The sequence below is a fragment of the Elgaria multicarinata genome, chromosome 11 (assembly GCF_023053635.1).
Source record: "Elgaria multicarinata webbii isolate HBS135686 ecotype San Diego chromosome 11, rElgMul1.1.pri, whole genome shotgun sequence".
NCBI lineage: Eukaryota > Metazoa > Chordata > Lepidosauria > Squamata > Anguidae > Elgaria > Elgaria multicarinata.
In genome coordinates, this window is record NC_086181.1 from 26,993,705 (window position 1) to 27,012,025 (window position 18,321).

General features: G+C 40.9%; 1 protein-coding gene across 1 annotated transcript; it reads left to right on the forward strand.

Annotated features, from left to right (window-relative positions):
• Positions 1-1,092: 1,092 nt before the first annotated feature.
• On the forward strand, positions 1,093-17,969 carry LOC134405626 (serine protease 27-like). Its single transcript, XM_063136868.1, has 5 exons — positions 1,093-1,150; positions 2,003-2,162; positions 11,143-11,411; positions 12,537-12,682; positions 17,796-17,969. The coding sequence occupies exons 1-5, from the start codon at positions 1,093-1,095 to the stop codon at positions 17,967-17,969; spliced, it is 807 nt and encodes a 268-aa protein (XP_062992938.1).
• The last annotated feature ends 352 nt before the right edge of the window (positions 17,970-18,321 follow it).

Genomic DNA, 18,321 nt, shown 5'->3' on the forward strand with positions numbered 1-18,321 from the left:
TATTCGGGCCCAATAGAACCCCACTGCCCACAAGGCCTTGGTTTTTTCAGAGTTTGGGGACTTCTTCCAATTCGGTTGTTTTTTTCCTTATCAATTGAATGTTGTGTGAATTGCAGCCACAATTTTCTCAAATTCCAGCTGTAATTAACTGAATTTGCATATTTTCCCACCATAATTTATGTAGATTGTGAAAAGGATCCATACAAATTATGCGAATTATGATCAGAATTTGTGCGAATTATGCAAATTGTGGTCACGATTTGTACAACACTCTATTGACGTGGAAAAAATCCTGGAAAATCCATGATAAGCCAGACTTGATTCAGTTCAAATCAAGTCAGCTCATGAAGAAGCAAGCCAATGTCCAAAGAGGCAAATGCGGAAAGACTGGCAAATGCCACCCTTTGGATGGATTCCTCTGACAACCATGATCTTCAGTACTTTGACAGGAAGAGGGGGGGGGATTCCCGGTACCATTTTTGCAAAAAAAAGTAATTAAAAAAAAGTGCATCAACCCTGCACTGTAGGATATCTGTAAAACAATGCACAGTGTGTAGCTTGTCACCCATTGTGGGTTGGTGTGTCAGTGTCATGCCAGTATGGGCTCCTTTGGGTGTTTGGTCAAGCCAGTGCACTCTGCAGGGGTGAAGCCCTGTATCATTAAATAAACAAATAAAGACTGTATTTCTAATCTCACTACAGAGTGCAGGTAACCAGTCCTTGAACTATTCATCAAGTGCCATAGATGATGATGGTGGAGATGATTTATTTTCTACTCATGTGTACTTGTTTAGAATACATGAATACTACCAGGAACTTTGACAATACCAGTATTCAGAATGGGGGAGATGGGAGGTCTCGGCATGTTGGGGAGAGCCAGGATTTGGGATTCTGCTGGAAACTGGGGAATTCAGGGATTGGGACTTCCTAATTGCACCGGTCTTTAGAGTCCACCAATCCTACCCTTTCATCTTAGATATGAAGTGTTGTAGCACAGATACCAAAAGACATTGAGATAGAAGTAAAGCAGCCATGTTCTGTATCTGACAGGAGCAGAGCCACTCGGACCAGGATACAGTAGAAGTGGCAACCATGCCCATTGTGTTTTCCTTGCTCACTGTATGGCTACTACAACTGACTTTGATCCAAGGTGAGTGGAGGCAGTGGGGAGCTGCCCAGGGAGATGCAAACTAGCAGAGTCGCTGATTGTGCAGAGGATTCTGCTTAAGCAGAAATGCTGAAATTAAATTCAGCAACCACAATAATGAATTGGAAAGTTGGTGAAGAGAAGCATGTGGTGGACAGGAGCATTCCGAGGGTTGGATCCAGGTTTAGGCATACGAAGAGAAGACCAACTGAAATCAATGGGACATGGCTAACTTGATTTCCATACATTTCAAAGGTTCTAAGTCTGGATTAAATCCCGAGGGAAGTGGAATCCATTAAAGTCAGATACAATTAGGAGAGGATTCCTGGTGAGCGACTTCTGGAACAGATTAGTCAGAATATAGTGCGGGAGAAAATAAAAATACAGAAAGAGATTTCTCAGTTGCCTTTATTCTATGCACATATGTGATAGAGATTGTATGTTAATAAGATAAAACACCTATATTGTTTAAGACTTCAATATTTAATTATAACTTTCCCTGCCTATTCCATGTGCTAAAGTAAAAAAATAAATTTAAAAAGCCTGACCCTCTCTTTGGGGTATGACATGCACTTCCAGGGGCGGCAGTCTTACTGAACAAAGTGAGTTTTACTTGTGATTAAGTATTCCTAAGATTGGGCCTCAAAATAAGACAATGAATGTTCCTTAATTTGCCAGTATGAAAAACCCCATGACCTAGAAGTATTATTAGTCTTGACCAAAAAATTACATACATCTATTGGCAAGCTAGTTCAAGTTGAGAACTTCTCTTCCCTGACATGTTCCATCTCTTGTAACATTTTAATTTTGTTCAAATTGCAAATCATAATGACACATCCTCTTATGTCTTCTTAGTTTGTGGCGAGCCAAAAATCTCTCCAAAAATAATTGGGGGCCAACCAGCTTCTCCTGGGTCGTGGCCATGGCAAGTCCTCGTTTTTTGTCCCAAGTATTTATGTGGGGGCTCCCTCATAGCTGAACAGTGGGTGTTGACAGCAGCGCACTGCTTTAAAAAGTAAGTAGCATATGTCAATGTGAGGTTTTACAGGAGGATTCATACATGCTGTCCAAGGCCAGATCTATACCATAGTGCACCATATTGCACTACAGCATATTGCACTATGAAAGTGTATGAAAGCGGTCTATAAAAGTCCAGAGCCACACTATTGCTTTATAGAGGTTTTGAAGTGCACTGGCAACGGTTGGGGCCCATTGACACAGACCATCTACCACGTTCATAGTGCTAATATCCTGCTTGGTGTGACTCCAGCCTTTTATATACCGCTTTCATACTGCTTTCATAGTGCAATATCCTGCTTGGTGTAGATGAGGCCACAGAAAACAGTCTGAAATGGTATATGGAATGTGTCCTGGGCCCAAACAGTTGTCAATACCATTATAACCCATTATAAAGCAGTAGTGGAGATCCTGCTCATGAGTATTAGTGTTTCATTGGCATCACCCTCAAACCTTGCCTCAAGAATCTGTTTTGTGCCAGATGAAGGAGCAGAACCATAGGCATCAAAGCCTGCTGAAATCATGGATATTTCCCTGGGTGGCTATAGAAGAGAAAAAGCATTTGCATATGTGCTTCTTCCATTGATTCGGGAACTACAGAAACATGCCCAGTCATCTAGCCAGTCAGTAAATTGACCAGTATAGACCTTTGATGAGAAGTATGTCCAGATCCTGAACAGTTCCCATCCAACAAGTTTAGAGACCACCTGGGTTCCTCTTCCAATAACTTTTCCTTTGTATGCCTGTCACGAATTATATCCCACTGTATAGTGTTTGCAATGTAAAGTTTGCTCAGTTTAACTTGAGAAGCCAGGAGCTTCCCTGACCTTTTCCTGAGCTTAACCTCAGAGCCACTGAGTTCTTATAGAAACATGTAAATACCCAGCTATTACATGTAAATACCCAGGCCGGTTCTACACTAGTCTTATAACGTTGCTAGTGTCCCTTTCTAACGTGGCTCTCTGTATCGGTTGTCTGTAGCTATAACGTTACAGCAGGGCACATGGTTCAATCCCTTCGTTGCTGGATTTGCTCCACCCACTGCCTGCCTCATTTCTAGCTGGCAAAGCAGAGCAAGGCATAAGCACACACAAACTCCCTCCCTCCCAAAACATCTTAACCCAAGTCCCAGGGAATTGCCTGAGCGCACAGGAGCCAGCCCCTTTGCTGAAGCTAAGCTGGGATGGCTCTGGTGAGGATTTGGATGGCAGACCACACTGAAAGCTTTTTGCAGCCGCCGCTGGTCATGAGTTTTGGACTTTGGAACCTTGTTAATTTTCCTGCAGGGAGCTACAGCTCCTTTGCAAAGAGGGGGAAAATGTTTTTTTTAAAAAATCATCGTCAGTGACTGCACAGTATAAGGCTGGTGTAATTTATCTGCTATAGCAGATAAGATAGCAAACGGGGAAAGGAAGGAGAACAGGAAGTGGGCGGAGCAAACCCTGCAGCTCTGAGAAACGGACAGGAAAATTAACGATTGAACAGGGCACATGGAGCTGCAGCCACGCTGGAACTAAGAAACAGAAACTGTAAGTACGACTCATTTACAACATTGGAGACCCGGGTCACGTGACGCTATGCGTCACAGTAACCCATTAAAAACGTTATAATAACACCAGTGTAGATTCCCACCCAGCCACTGCCCAGCTATCTTGCCAGGCAGTGAATTGACCAATATAGTACCTTGGTGAGAAATATCACCAGATCCTCAAATGTTCCCATCTATCAGGCAAGTCATCAGGTATAGAAACTACCTGAGCACCTCTCAGGACTATGTGCTTCTACCATTGATATGGAACAATAGAAAAACGGAACTATGGAAACGTTACTTTTGTATATCCCGATTTAATTATATCCCCATTTATAGTATTTGCCATTTTTTAAAATAGTTTTTATTCTTTTCAAAACTTAAACATACATCAATACAATAACAAAAAAACCAACATAATACTGAAATGCTGAATAACCTTAATAACATATTTTCTAATTTAATGTGTTAACATAGTCATACTTAACATAAAAGTGCACCCCGGGATCTATTCCTGTTTCCAAAATCTCATTGTTTCTTCTGGAGGTGGTTTCCCACTCCCCTTAGATAAACCAAATTCTAGGAACTGTTTCCATATTCCCTCGAAGTCATTCGTTTTTGTTATTCTTCTTCTCAATTTTATATTACATGTTAATTTAACATTAATAGCAATGTCCCATATCTCTTGATACCAATCTTCTATATGGTAATCCCCTTGAACCTTCCAGTTCCTAGATATCATTAACCTTGCTGCCGTCAGCAAATTCGTTATCAATTCTTTTATCTCTTTATTACAGTTTAATTCTCCATGTAATGATAACAATGCCACTATAGGTGTCTCTTCAATCTCCATTCCTACAATTTCTTTTATCTCATTAAACACCATTTTCCACAATTTTTGAACAAATTCACATTAATTTATTTTATTTTATCTCACCAGGGTTAGATACCACCTCCATATAATCTTATAATAATTTTCTTTTATCCTCACAGACATATTTCTCAACACTCTTTGTTTCCATATTCCCTCCCAGCTCTGTTGCCCTATTTGTACCTTCAAGTCAGTTTCCCAAACCAACTTACCCATACTTTCTGTCTCCCCCTTCCCAACTAATATTCTATATATTTTGCTCGTTAACCCTTTTATCACTTTATTTTCCCCTTTCTCCATTTCTTTTTTTAAGATCAGCTCCTCAAATTTCGTAGTCACTCTACACTATCCTTTAGCCATTTCTTCGTCCATTGTTCTAATTGAAAATAATTTAATTTTTTCTCCTTTAGTGCCTCCTCTAAGTCTTCTCGAGTATTCATCTTTCCTAGCCAATCTTTTAGCTTCATTATATTCCTCTCTATTAAAGTTTTCCCCAACTTATCTTTTAAATTTCCTGGAAAATTCCGTAGCATTATCACTGGTGTTATTGGGGAAATGCTTGGAAGTAAATCCTTTTTGTATACACACCATATTTCCCAGTGATTTTTTAAAAGGGGGTTCTCTATTTCTTCCCCCCATTTTTTATTATATTCTCAGAAAAATATATTTTCTAATTTCCATTCTTTATCTTCTCCCTTTCTATCCTTCAACCAACTTAAATCTCCTAATCCTATCATACATTCTACTACGTGTCTCAACCTATTAGCTACGTAATATAGTTTTAAGTTTGGGAGTCCTAACCCTCCTTTTTTTCTTTTTTCTTTTTTGCATTATACACCACCTTTTTAAATTTATTCTCGCTTTCCTATCACCATTGCAAAAATTATATAAAATATTTTGCCAACTTTTTAATTCTTTTTCAGATTTTCTTATTGGTAACATTCTAAATACAAAATTTACCTTTGGTAAAATCCTCATTTTTACTAAAGCTATTCTTCCAAACCAAGATAAATTTAGCCTTTTATATTTTTCTAATTTATCCATAACTTCTTTTTTCAAATTATTTAGATTTTCTTTTTCTAAATCATCTAATTTTTTTGTAATTTTAATTCCCAAATATTTAATTATTTCTTTAATTTTCATATTCTTCTCTTTACATTCCCAATCTTTCCCTTCCTTTTTATTATAATTAAATAGCATCATTTCTGATTTTGTCCAATTTATTCTTAATCCAGTCACTTCTTCAAACTCCTTCAGATGGTATTTTATTCTTTCCATTTTCTCCAATAGATTCTTAATTGTCAACAATGTATCATCTGCAAACATTTTTATTTTTATTTATTTTTTTGTTACATCCTACTCCCTCAATGCTAATATCATCTCTTATCACGTTCGCCAATAGTTCTATGACCAATACAAATAAGACCAGCGAGAGCGGGCGTCCTTGTCTTGTTCCTCAGGCCAGTTGTATCTTTTCTGTAACTCCATCGTTTATCACTAAAGCTGTTTTGTGAGTATAATTGTCCAATTAAACCTTCGAATCTATCTTCAAACCCCATCTTTTCTATTATCATCTTTAGTGTTAGCCAGCTCTCATAATCAAACGCCTTAAATATATCCAAAGCTATTATTCCTGCTTTTATCTTTGTTTGTTTTTAACCCCTGTACTATATTTAACGCTCTTCCAACTAAATTGTGCATTTGTCTTCCCGCTATAAATCCACACTGATCCTCCCCAATATAATTACCTATAACTGTATTCATCCGCCTTGCCATTACAGCAGATAAAATTTTAGCATCCTGATTTATTAAAGAAATAGGTCTGTAAGAGTCTGGGACTGTTAAGTCCTTATCCGGATTTGGAATTAATATAATTAATGATTGTTCCCACGATGGTGGTATCTTATCTCCTTCTATTATCCCATTATACAATTTCAATAATTTTGGTACCAATGTTTTTTAAAACGTTTTATAGTACTCCAATCCCAACCCATCTATACCAGGGGATTTACCCCCTTTCAATTTATCAATAGCTTCTTCTGTTTCCCTTTGAGAAATATATCTTTCCATTAAATCTTTATCTTCCCCTATCAGACCCTTCTTTATATGTTTATCTATATAATTCTCCATCTTTATCTTCAGTGTGTCCTTTTCTCTGTATACTTCTAGATAAAATTCTTGAAATATCTTTATTTTCCCTTTCATAATACTACATGGCTTTCCTAATTTATCTTTAACGATCCCTATCAAATTCTTTGACTTTTCCTTTTGTGTGATTCTCACCAGCACCTTAGAGTTTTTATTACTATTCTCAAAATACTCTCTTTTCATGTAAATCAAATTCTTCTGTACTTCTTCTAAATTCCTATTTTCTAATTCTTTCTTTCTAATTCTATCAGGATTTGTTTATTTCTACTTTGCAAATACTCTCTTTCAAGCTTCTTAATTCCATCCTCTAAATTTCTCTGTATTTCATCTTGTTGCCTCTTTAAATTACACGTTTCTTTAATACAAATCCCCCTAGCCACAGCCTTCATTGTATCCCACAATACTGATGGGGAACATTCCCCATTCTCATTAATTTCCCATATTTCCAACAATTCTTTCTCCATTTTATCTACCACTTTATCATATTTTAATATTCTGGTATTTAACTTCCATCTATTCACTTCCCTATAGTCTCTTTTTACTTTAATATCTAAGCTTACCAGTGCATGGTCAGTTACTTTGATTACCCCTAATCGTGTGTTACAAACCTTTGTTGCTAAGTCTTTTGAAACAAAAGTATAATCTATCCTGGAGAAAGTTTTGTGAATTGGAGAATAATAAGTATATCCAGGTTCCCCCATTCTTGTTAAACACCATGCATCAATATAATCCTTCTCTTTTATCATTTTATTTAAAATTGTAATATTATTTTTCCTTTCATAAACGGTAGGGTTGGACCTGTCTACCCTATTATCCATGACCATATTAAAATCTCCAGCCAATATAACATATCCTTTTTTAAATTCCTCTGTTTCCCTAAATAGTTCTTTATAAAACTCTTTTTGTCTCTCATTAGGGGCATAAATATTAATTAAAGTATAATAATTGCCTTCCAATTGCCCTTGTATCATAATATATCTCCCTTTCTCATCTTTTTTTTACTCTTTAATACATTGAATCCACTTTTATTCAAAATAATTATAGCCACCCCATATTTTTTTTGAGGTCCCCAAGGACTTTTCATACCACACTGACCACTTTAGATGTAATTCATTTGCACCTTCTTTAGCTTGAGGTGTTTCCTGTAGAAAGATAAAATGGGCCCCTTCTTTATTTAATAATTGTTTAATCCTCTTCCTTTTAACAACTGCCCCCAAACCTTTGACACTGAGTGTTGAGATTCGTATCTTCTTATCCATAATGTTTTTGTTTAATTTCTTGTAGATCCCTTGTGCACACGCACATTATTATCAAAACCATGAAAACAAATTTACAACAACCAACAAATACAATTTTTATTCCTGCCCCTCCCCTTCTCACCCTTAATCCCCCTCCCTCCCCTCCCCTCTCCCCCTCTTTCCCCCCCTTTACTGCTCCGTTGGTGACACACCCCGGTCATGGCTATCAACCTTTAAGGGGGGGAAGGTAGAACCCACAGTCCTGATGCAGCAAGCCTCTTACTCATTATTTATTTTTTATTATCTCCTTCCCCGCCCCGCACTTTTTAAAAATTTATTAAACCTTTAAATCCCACTTGGGCCAGGACTTTCCTCTTCTCCTCCTTCCGGCTGAGTTGACAATTCTTCATCCAGCCCCAGATTTCTCAACAGAGCCATTCCCTGTTCCAGAGATGTTACTCTGTGCTGTCTTCCATCTCGCATAAATCTCAGGAACACCGGATAACCCCATGAATAAGCAATTCCCTCCTTCTTAAGCTTTGCTATTACGGGCCTAACGCTTATTCTCCATTCAACGGTTTGCTGACAAAGATCATTGTAGATTTGAACTGATGCTTCTTGAAACTTCAGCGTAGATATTGACCTTAATTTTCTCATGAACTGCTCCTTCTTATAATAATTTGCAAATCTGACCAAAGTATCTCTGGGCATAGCACTTAATCTGTTTCCAGCCACTCTGTGAAATCTCTCAACATCCTGCTTTGTTAAATCCATATCTGCAGCCAGCTCCTTAAACCATCCCAGAATACTCATTCTCAAATTCTCTCCTTGCATCTCTGGGAGATTTTTTATCCGAAGATTTGATCGTCTTGATTGACTTCCAAATGGATCAGCCTCAGTTCATGTTGATGAAATTTAATACTGTGCTGAGTTATTTGTTGTTGATTCACATCCACTTGATTTGATATTTGCTTGAGTTCTGTTTTGGTCTTTGCCAGATCCTTCTCAACTTTTGCTACTGATATTTGAAGCTTTTGTATATTTTTAATAACTTCTTCTTTAATCATTCTCATTTCCTGGAGCAATGCGTCATTATTACTTTTGATAAATTCCATCATCTTAGTATGAGATTCATCAAGTGCTGATTTTGGCTCAGTACCAGCTTTGGCCGCCATCTCGTCGCTTTCTGTTGTCAAGTCGTTTGAATCTTGTGCACTCCCACTCTCTTCCCCTTCCTCTTTTTTTGTTAATCTGGCCGCAGACTTATCAGAGGGATGTGTTTTAGTTCTGGTCCAAATTGGTTTGGTTCTGTTTTTATTTTTTCTCAGCATAAGCTTCCCGTTGCTCTTTCACAGTTGCAGTAGGCAGAAATCACGTCACACCAACACCCAGCCGGGCCTTCACGACCCCTCCTTTGCCTCTATAAATAATGTTAGAGCGACTAATTTGTTTTTTCTGTCTCTCCTTGAGATAGAGAGTGATTTAATTCCACTTAGGCCTCATCTACACCAAGCAGGATATTGCACTATGAAAGTGGTATGTAAAAGGCAGGAGCCGCACCGAGCAGGATATAGTGGTATGAAAGCAGTATATGATATGTGCCAATGGGCCCCAACAGTTGTTAGTGCACTTCAATACCACTATAAAGCAGTAGTGTGGCTCCTGCCTCTATAGACTGCTTTCATAGTGGAATATCCTGCTTGGTGTAGATGAGGCCTTAGAGTCTCTGCATTCCTTTAGAGTTATTTATTATATGCAAGACCCCCCTTATGGAGAGCAAAAGTGAAAGTAAAGATTATTATTCATTTCCTGAGCTCTCTGGGGGACGTCTCTACTTTCCCAGATACACAGAGATTTCATAAATCTTTTTGTAAAGTTTACTCACAGCTTATGCCGATCAAATGGAGATAATTGCGCTTCTAGGCTTAACCCATCAAGAGCTGAGAAGTCCTACCGCTCCATTAGACTGTTAGGCTCCACCCCCCAGTATTTGCCATATAAAGCCAGGTAGATTTACCTTCAGAAGCAAGGAATTCCTTGTATTTTTCAAACTTTTGTTCTGTTTGCTCAGCCTCATCCAAAGCCCAGATACAAAGGCACTAAGGCAGGACCTTCACTTTTTGTAACAGTTTTGAAGTGCACAGACAATGGTTGGGGCCCATGTGACATTCCATATACCATTTTCAAAGTGTTATATTCTGCTTGGTGAGTTCTGGCCTGAGTCTTTTTTTGCTCTTTGCCCTGAAACCTAGAAATCTCTTGATTTCAGACACTTAATTTTTGCTTTGGCATCTCTTCCATTCATGGTTTCAGCTCAGCTCCATGTTTAACTGTGTCTCCAAGAAGGTTCATCATGGTCCCTTCTCACCATGATCCCCCTTACTCCACTCTGGCACCTATCCAATTTTCCAGGGCCTCTGTCTTTCCATTGTTTTCTTGAACCACTTTGTTTCCTTGTCTGCCTAGATGGGTCCATTGTCCTTGTACACCCATAGCAGCAGCTTTACCCCACTACCAAAGCTCCCACTGAGTGAAAAACCAAGTCCCATATGTTTAAGTAACAAGGCTAAACCTGTAGGGCCATTCAAGGAGCCTCTCACCTCCATTTGAGTGCAGTGGTAGCATTCAGTGGCAATGCCACAAGAAAAAATGCACTGTGGTGGTCTCCTACCTCTCCGCCCCTTGCCAATCTTGAGAAAAGCACAACCACTTCAACCACCTTTTAAATCCTTTTGGGGTAAGCATGTTCCTAGAAACTCACCTCCTTGCCTCCTTTTCCCAAGTCTCCTTGACCCCCTCTGTGTCTATCATTTTCTTCAGTGTATGTCAGGTCTTATAGAAACCCCCGTTTTAAGGCTTCCCATTTTGAAGTTCTCTTTTGTACCAAATTTTGGTTGTTCCTATGTGGTTTGGTGAACAAAAACAACCCTAGAGGTGAAATGGAATGCAGCACAATTTCAGACACCAGTGGTGAATATTCCTACCCAGCCCTCCGCATTATTTGGATATTGGATTGTTCTGCCAAACGGATGGATTCCCACTCATTGAGCTCCCATGTTTAATGTAGTTTCACTATCAGCCAAGGCAGGGTGTAAATAGGGGGGAGGGGGGCTGAGGTCTTGCACATTTCACAGAAACAATAAATAGCCCCAGCTTTGCAAGTTCTTGCTGCATTTGGCTCTTGTGTTCACAGGTGTAATAATACTTCTGATTATAAAGTCCTGCTGGGTGCCTATCAGCTCTCAAACTTCTCAGATAGTGTGATACGTTCTGATGTGGAGCAGATTGAAATCCATCCTGACTACTATCCTTTAACCTCTGCGGATATTGCTTTGGTTAAACTGAAGGCTCCTGTGGAATTCACTGACTACATCCACCCCATCAGCCTGCTACACTCTTTGGAAGAAGTCCCCATGGATGCAGACTGCTGGGTCACTGGATGGGGAGACATTAAATATAATGGTGGGTAATTCTCTTTCCAGTGTTCACTCAGACTCTGCTGATGTTCAGATCATCAATTATGGTGTTTTACAATAGGAGGGGGGACAGCTGCCTTCCCCAAGGTCCTTACGGGCCTTAGCTAGACCTACCTGTTATTGCTTGACAGAGGGGTGAAGACCTCGCATGGTTTTTATTACGAGAATCCCCCTTTGTTTACACACAATGCGAGACGATCTCAGAGGAAAAGGCGTTGCACCTGCCATTTTGTTTTGTTTTTAAAAATGAGAAGATGCACACAAGTGCTCGTGCAGAAAAGGTAAGTATTTCTTTAAAAAAACACCTTATTTCCCCCACTCACCCCACCCCACCCCACCATGGGCTCAGTGCTCCTGAGGTGCTCTTCGCCCTGTGCACGGGACCCGGCTCCTCGCGATGAACCGGGACGAACCATGATGCCTGGCCACACATTCCATGGCCTCAGGCTCAGCCCGGGACCGTGGAGAAACCGGGCTCAAAGGGTAGGGCAAGATCCCCAGGCAAGGGGATCTTCCCATCATAACCCATCCAAACAGGCCAAGAGGAGCACATGTGAGAGTTACAAGAGGGAAGCTGCCCAAAATAGCTGCCCTGTCATGAGTGGTCTCCGAAGTCTTCAGAGAAAAGGGGGCTTTCGGGGAGGTCTGTGAAGGAAGAGATGGAGTGGCAATGGAAGGTGTTCAGGGATGGAGTTCCAGATGCAATATGGGGAACAAGGAAGAAAGGTCAGAGATGCCTGGGGGAGAAAGAAACCTTCAGATGGAGAAGCATGGAGTGATATATTTATAGTGATACTGAAGCACACTGACAACTGTTGGGGCCCATTGACACATGCCATATACCGCTTTCATACCACTTTCATAGTGCTATATCCTGGTGGGTGTAGATGTGTTGTGGGCCCCAACACTTGTCAGTGCACTTCAGTCCCACTATAAAGCAGTAGTGTAGATCCTGCTTTTTATATGCCGCTTTCATACGTCTTTCATACTGGAATACCCTGCTTGGTGTAGATGAGCCCTGTATGTCCTTCCATAGTGCACCCATTGCTCCAATGATGTATTTTTCCTCCCTCTGCATTTCAAGTCAACATTCCAGTTTTCTCTCCTACAGTGAGTTTGCCAGATCCCCAAACCCTCCAGGAACTGAAGGTACCACTCATAAACCGGTCAGCCTGCAACGATCTCTATACCATAGATCTTGTCATGCCTGGAATGCTGTGCGCTGGTTATGCAGAAGGAGGGAAGAATGCCGCCGAGGTACAATGTTCCATAACATGTCCTTCATACAGGCATTCCCTGTGGTGAAACACCAGAGAGTAATGATAGTGCAATCCTAGAGTGGCCAGATGCACACACAAAAATGTTCAGAAATACACAGTTGAGGAATTCAAAGAATCCAGGCATCCTTCCTTTTCTGAGAAGAGAGCAGCTGCCATTTAAAATGGAATATGGATTAATTAAACTGAAATGGATTATATGAATAAAGCCCTTAGCCATTTCTTTCTGCATTTGGTGTAGCTGGATGATGGTACATCTCCATTTTTCAAGTTCTCAAAAGTTTATTATTATGGATGATGATGATGATGATGATGATGATGATGATGATGATGATGATGATGATGATGATGATGATGATCTAAGGTTGTCACCAAATAAAATTAAATCTTGGTCAATTGATCACATCGTCTGCGTGCAAGAGAAGAGGCACCCTCTTCTTCTCTTGGACACAGGAGTGAATGCCTCTTCTAAAGTCAAACTTGTTGACCACATTTTGTATAAAAAAATAGTTAACAACTTTTCCAGCCATTCTTTGATTAGATGGGTGGATGGATGGATGGATGGATGGATAGATGGATTTATACCCCATTTTTCTGTCTAAAAATGGCATTCAATGTGGCTCAAAGAAACAATTAAACTTGGTTAAAACTATAGAAGAGTACATTAAAATACAATAAAACATAAAAATTACAGAATAAAAACAGCACACAACCCAACAGACCCACACCTAAGGCCTTCCTAAAAAAAGTGGTCATTGCCTGCCAGTGGAAGGACAGCAAAGAGGGAAGGAACCTAGCCTCCCTTGGGAGGGAGTTCCACAGCCTGGGAGCAGCCACCAAAAGGCCCTTTCTCATGTCACCACCAACATATTCCAGATGTGGGTGACATGGGGGCTGAGATAATGTTGCCTTGCCTATGATCACCTTCCCAGTATGTGTCTGAAGGGAGGTAGAACATTTATTCTAGACCCCTCACGTGCTCTGTATACTGAATCTAAGCTCAGAGTGTTTAAAATCTGTTGTCACACATGTGCTATCTCCCATCGTCTCTCTCTGCAGGGGGACTCCGGTGGACCCTTGGTTTGCAAACACGAAGGAGGTTGGACTCAAGTTGGGGTTGTGAGTTTTGGAACAAGGAATGCTGAGCCCAAACGCCCTGGTGTCTATACTTCAGTACCTGCCTATTTCAAGTGGATTCAAGCAACGACTGGTGCCCTGCAAACAGCTCCATGATGACGAAAACCTCCACGACGACTGCTAATGGGGTGGGAAGAATGGTGGATGGCACAACACCTCCACTGTGACCCTCCTCTTGCTCTCCTTTGCACTATCCCTCCTGTGACATTCCTCTTGATGCCTCTTGTGCCATGTCTTCCTGTGACTCTCTTCTTTCAGCCTGCTAACTAACTGCATGGAATATCATCATGCAGGTTCCCGGTGCGACTCTGTTTAAATATGTCCAAAATGACCACTTGCAACAGGGTACAGATTCAGGGACCCATACCACCAACAGCCATCTGTCTGATTAATTTGGGTGCATCTGGATTGATGACTTAAATCTTTATAAAACAATTTGGTCATGGATAAAGTGCTATGGGTTATTCCAAAAAAAAGAAACCTGGGCATTAATACTTGGAGAAAAAGCTTAGAATGTTTCATCCACCCCTGGACTCTGGTCAGGAGCCAGGACAATTAGGATAGATCTACATTATGCTAAAGGTAATATTTTAGTCAATAATAATAATAATAATAGTAATAATAACGATAATCATCCTTGAGATTTTGAGAACAATCCCAACATCCCATTTTGAATGGCAGGAAGGGGTTACAATGCTTTGGGGGTGTCCTCCATCAGCCTCCACTTGCTGAAAACAATGCCATTGGAGTGGGGCTCCATTACCACCACAGAGGTAGAAAGTTACTGCAGGCTAAGCAGATCAGTTACTACTTCTGCTCAGTAGATCAGAAGGAAAGCTATGCAAACGGTCATTCTTGGGTGAGCCAGAACCAGTGATGGAGCATCCAGATCCAAAGCTCCTCTGTTCCAAGAGCAGCTAATTTTGGCCCCACATGTGCAAATTTGAAGCTGCCCACAAAATTCCTTCCTATTATGACCCATGGGAGAAACATTTTTTAAAAAAACCTGTTCCACCCAGAAAAAGAAAAAGAACAGACATACCCAAAGACCATTCGCCTTGGCTGTTGTAAACCAGCATGGCTGTGAAGGAGGTGGTAGATTCATGTCATCATTCTCCCTGATTGCTCTGTCACTTTTATATTTCTAAAATATGAGATTCAAGGAGATTTCTTCATCCAATATACATGATTTCCCATAATCAATAAAATTTTATGCAATCACTGTTTTACTTCTTTCAATCTTTGCATGATAATTTTTTCTTTGTCCTCTCTTTCATTATTTCTATATTATTATGTAAGATCAGTTTTAGAAACTGGAAATGTAGAATGATTAAAGGCTCATCAAAATGGCCAATTGGACCAGCTTCCCAGTTGTTGTTCTTGTTGTTTTTCATTTCCTTTGAGTAAATACCTTGTTTGAGAACTTTTGCACACCATCAGTTCGAAGCATAATTGAAATATATAGCTAGATTCTCGCAACATCGCAATGAAACATAAAGAAGGAGATTGTGTATTCTTGTATCTTGTTCTTGTACACTGGATGGGGAAACATTAAAGATGGAGGTGGGTAATCCTCTTTCCGGTGCTCACTCAGACTCTGCTGATGTTCAGATCATCAATTATGGTGTTTTACAATAGGAGGGGGGACAGCTGCCCTCCCCAAGGTCCTTACGGGCCTTAGCTAGACCTACCTGTTATTGCGTGACAGAGGGGTGAAGACCTCGCATGGTTTTTATCACGAGATTCCCCCTCTTACACACAATGTGAGACGATCTCAGAGGAAAAGGCATTGCACCCACCATTTTGTTTTGTTTTTTTAAATGAGAAGATGCACACAAGTGCTAGTGCAGAAAAGGTAAGTTTTTCTTTAAATAACCACCTTATTTCCCCGGCTCACTCCACCCCGCCCCACCCATGGGTGCAGTCCCTGTGCATGGGACCTGGCTCCTCGCGAGGAACCGGGACAAACCATGATGTCCGGCCACACATTCCATGGCCGCAGGCTCAGCCCGGGACCGTGAACAAACCGGGCTCAAAGGGTAGGGCAAGATCCACAGGGAAGGAGATCTTCCCATCATAACCCATCCAAACAGGCCAGGAGGAGCACATGTCAGGGTTACAAGAGGGAAGCTGCCCAAAATGGCTGCCCTGTCATGAGTGGTCTCCAAAATCTTCAGAGAAAAGGAGGCTTTCGGGGAGGTCTGTGAAGGAAGAGATGGAGTGGCAATGGAAGGTGTTCAGGGATGGAGTTCCAGATGCAATATGGGGAACAAGGAAGAAAGGTCAGACATGCCTGGGGGAGAAAGAAACCTTCAGATGGAGAAGCATGGAGCGATATATTTATAGTGATACTGAAGCACACTGACAACTGTTGGGGCTCATTGACACATGCCATATACCGCTTTCATACCACTTTCATAGTGCTATATCCTGGTTGGTGTAGATGTGTTGTGGGCCCCAACACTTTTCTGTGCACTTCAGTCCCACTATAAAGCAGTAGTGTAGATCCTGCACGGCACTTCAATACCGCTATAAAGCAGTAGTGTGGCTCCTGCTTTTTATATGCCACTTTCATACGTCTTTCATACTGGAATACCCTGCTTGGTGTAGATGAGCCCTGTATGTCCTTCCATAGTGCACCCATTGCTCCAATGATGTATTTTTCCTCCCTCTGCATTTCAAGTCAATATTCCAGTTTTCTCTCCTACAGTGAGTTTGCCATATCCCAAAACCCTCCAAGAACTGAAGGTACCACTCATAAACCGGTCAGCCTGCAACGATCTCTATAACAGTGCCCCCGTTGATAGCAATCCCATGGATCCTGTCACGCCTGGAATGTTGTGCGCTGGTTATCCAGAAGGAGGGAAGGATTCCTGCTTGGTATGATGTTCCATAACATGTCCTTCATACAGGCATTCCCTGTGGTGAAACACCAGAGAGTAATGATAGTGCAATCCTAGAGTGGCCAGATGCACAAACAAAAATGTTCAGAAATACACAGTTGAGGAATTCTAAGAATTCAGGCCTCCTTCCTTTTCTGAGAAGAGAGCAGCTGCCATTTAAAATGGAATATGGATTAATTAAACTGAAATGGATTTCTTTCTGCATTTGGTGTAGTTGGATGATGGTACATCTCCATTTTTCAAGTTCTCAAAAGTTTATTATTGATAATGATGATGATGATGATGATGATGATGATGATGATGATGATGATGATGATGATGATCTAAGGTTGTCACCAAATAAAATTAAATCTTGGTCAATTGATCACATCGTCTGCATGCAAGACTTGCACCCTCTTCTTCCCTTGGACACAGGAGTGAATGCCTCTTCTAAAGTCAAACTTGTTGACCACATTTTGCATAAAAAATAGTTATTGTTTTTTGAAAAACAATCATTAACAACTTTTCCAGCAATTCTTTGATTGGATGGATGGATGGATGGATGGATGGATGGATGGATGGATTGATACCCCCATTTTTCTATCTAAAATGGCATTCAATGTGGCTTAAAGAAACAATTAAACTTGATTAAAACTATAGAAGAGTACATTAAAATACAATAAAACATAAAAATTACAGAATAAAAACAGCACACAACCCAACAGACCCACACCTAAGGCCTTCCTAAATAAAGTGGTCATTGCCTGCAAGTGGAAGGACAGCGAAGAGGGAGGGAACCTAGCTTCCCTTGGGAGAGAGTTCCACAGCCTGGGAGCAGCCACCAAAAGGCCCTTTCTCATGTCACCCTCGAAGGCTTATACGGAACACATCACAGATGTGGGTGGCAGGGGGCTGAGATAATGCCTTGCCTATGATCACCTTCCCAGTATGTGTCTGAAGGGAGGTAGAACATTTATTCTAGACCCCTCACGTGCTCTGTATACTGAATCTAAGCTCAGAGTGTTTAAAATCTGTTGTCACTCATGTGCTATCTCCCATCGTCTCTCTCTGCAGGGGGACTCCGGTGGACCCTTGGTTTGCAAACGTGAAGGAGGTTGGACTCAAGTTGGGGTTGTGAGTTGGGGAACAGGGTGTGCTGAGCCCAAACACCCTGGTGTCTACACTTCAGTACCTGCCTATTTCAAGTGGATTCAAGCAACGACTGGTGCCCTGCAAACAGCTCCATGATGACGAAAACCTCCACGACGACTGCTAATGGGGTGGGAAGAATGGTGGATGGCACAACACCTCCACTGTGACCCTCCTCTTGCTCTCCTTTGCACTATCCCTCCTGTGACATTCCTCTTGATGCCTCTTGTGCCATGTCTTCCTGTGACTCTCTTCTTTCAGCCTGCCAACTGACTGCGTGGAATATCATCATGCAGGTTCCCGGTGCGACTCTGTTTAAATATGTCCAAAATGACCACTTGCAACAGGGTACAGATTCAGGGACCCATACCACCAACAGCCATCTGTCTGATTAATTTGGGTGCATCTGGATTGATGATTTAAATCTTTATAAAACAATTTGGTCATGGAT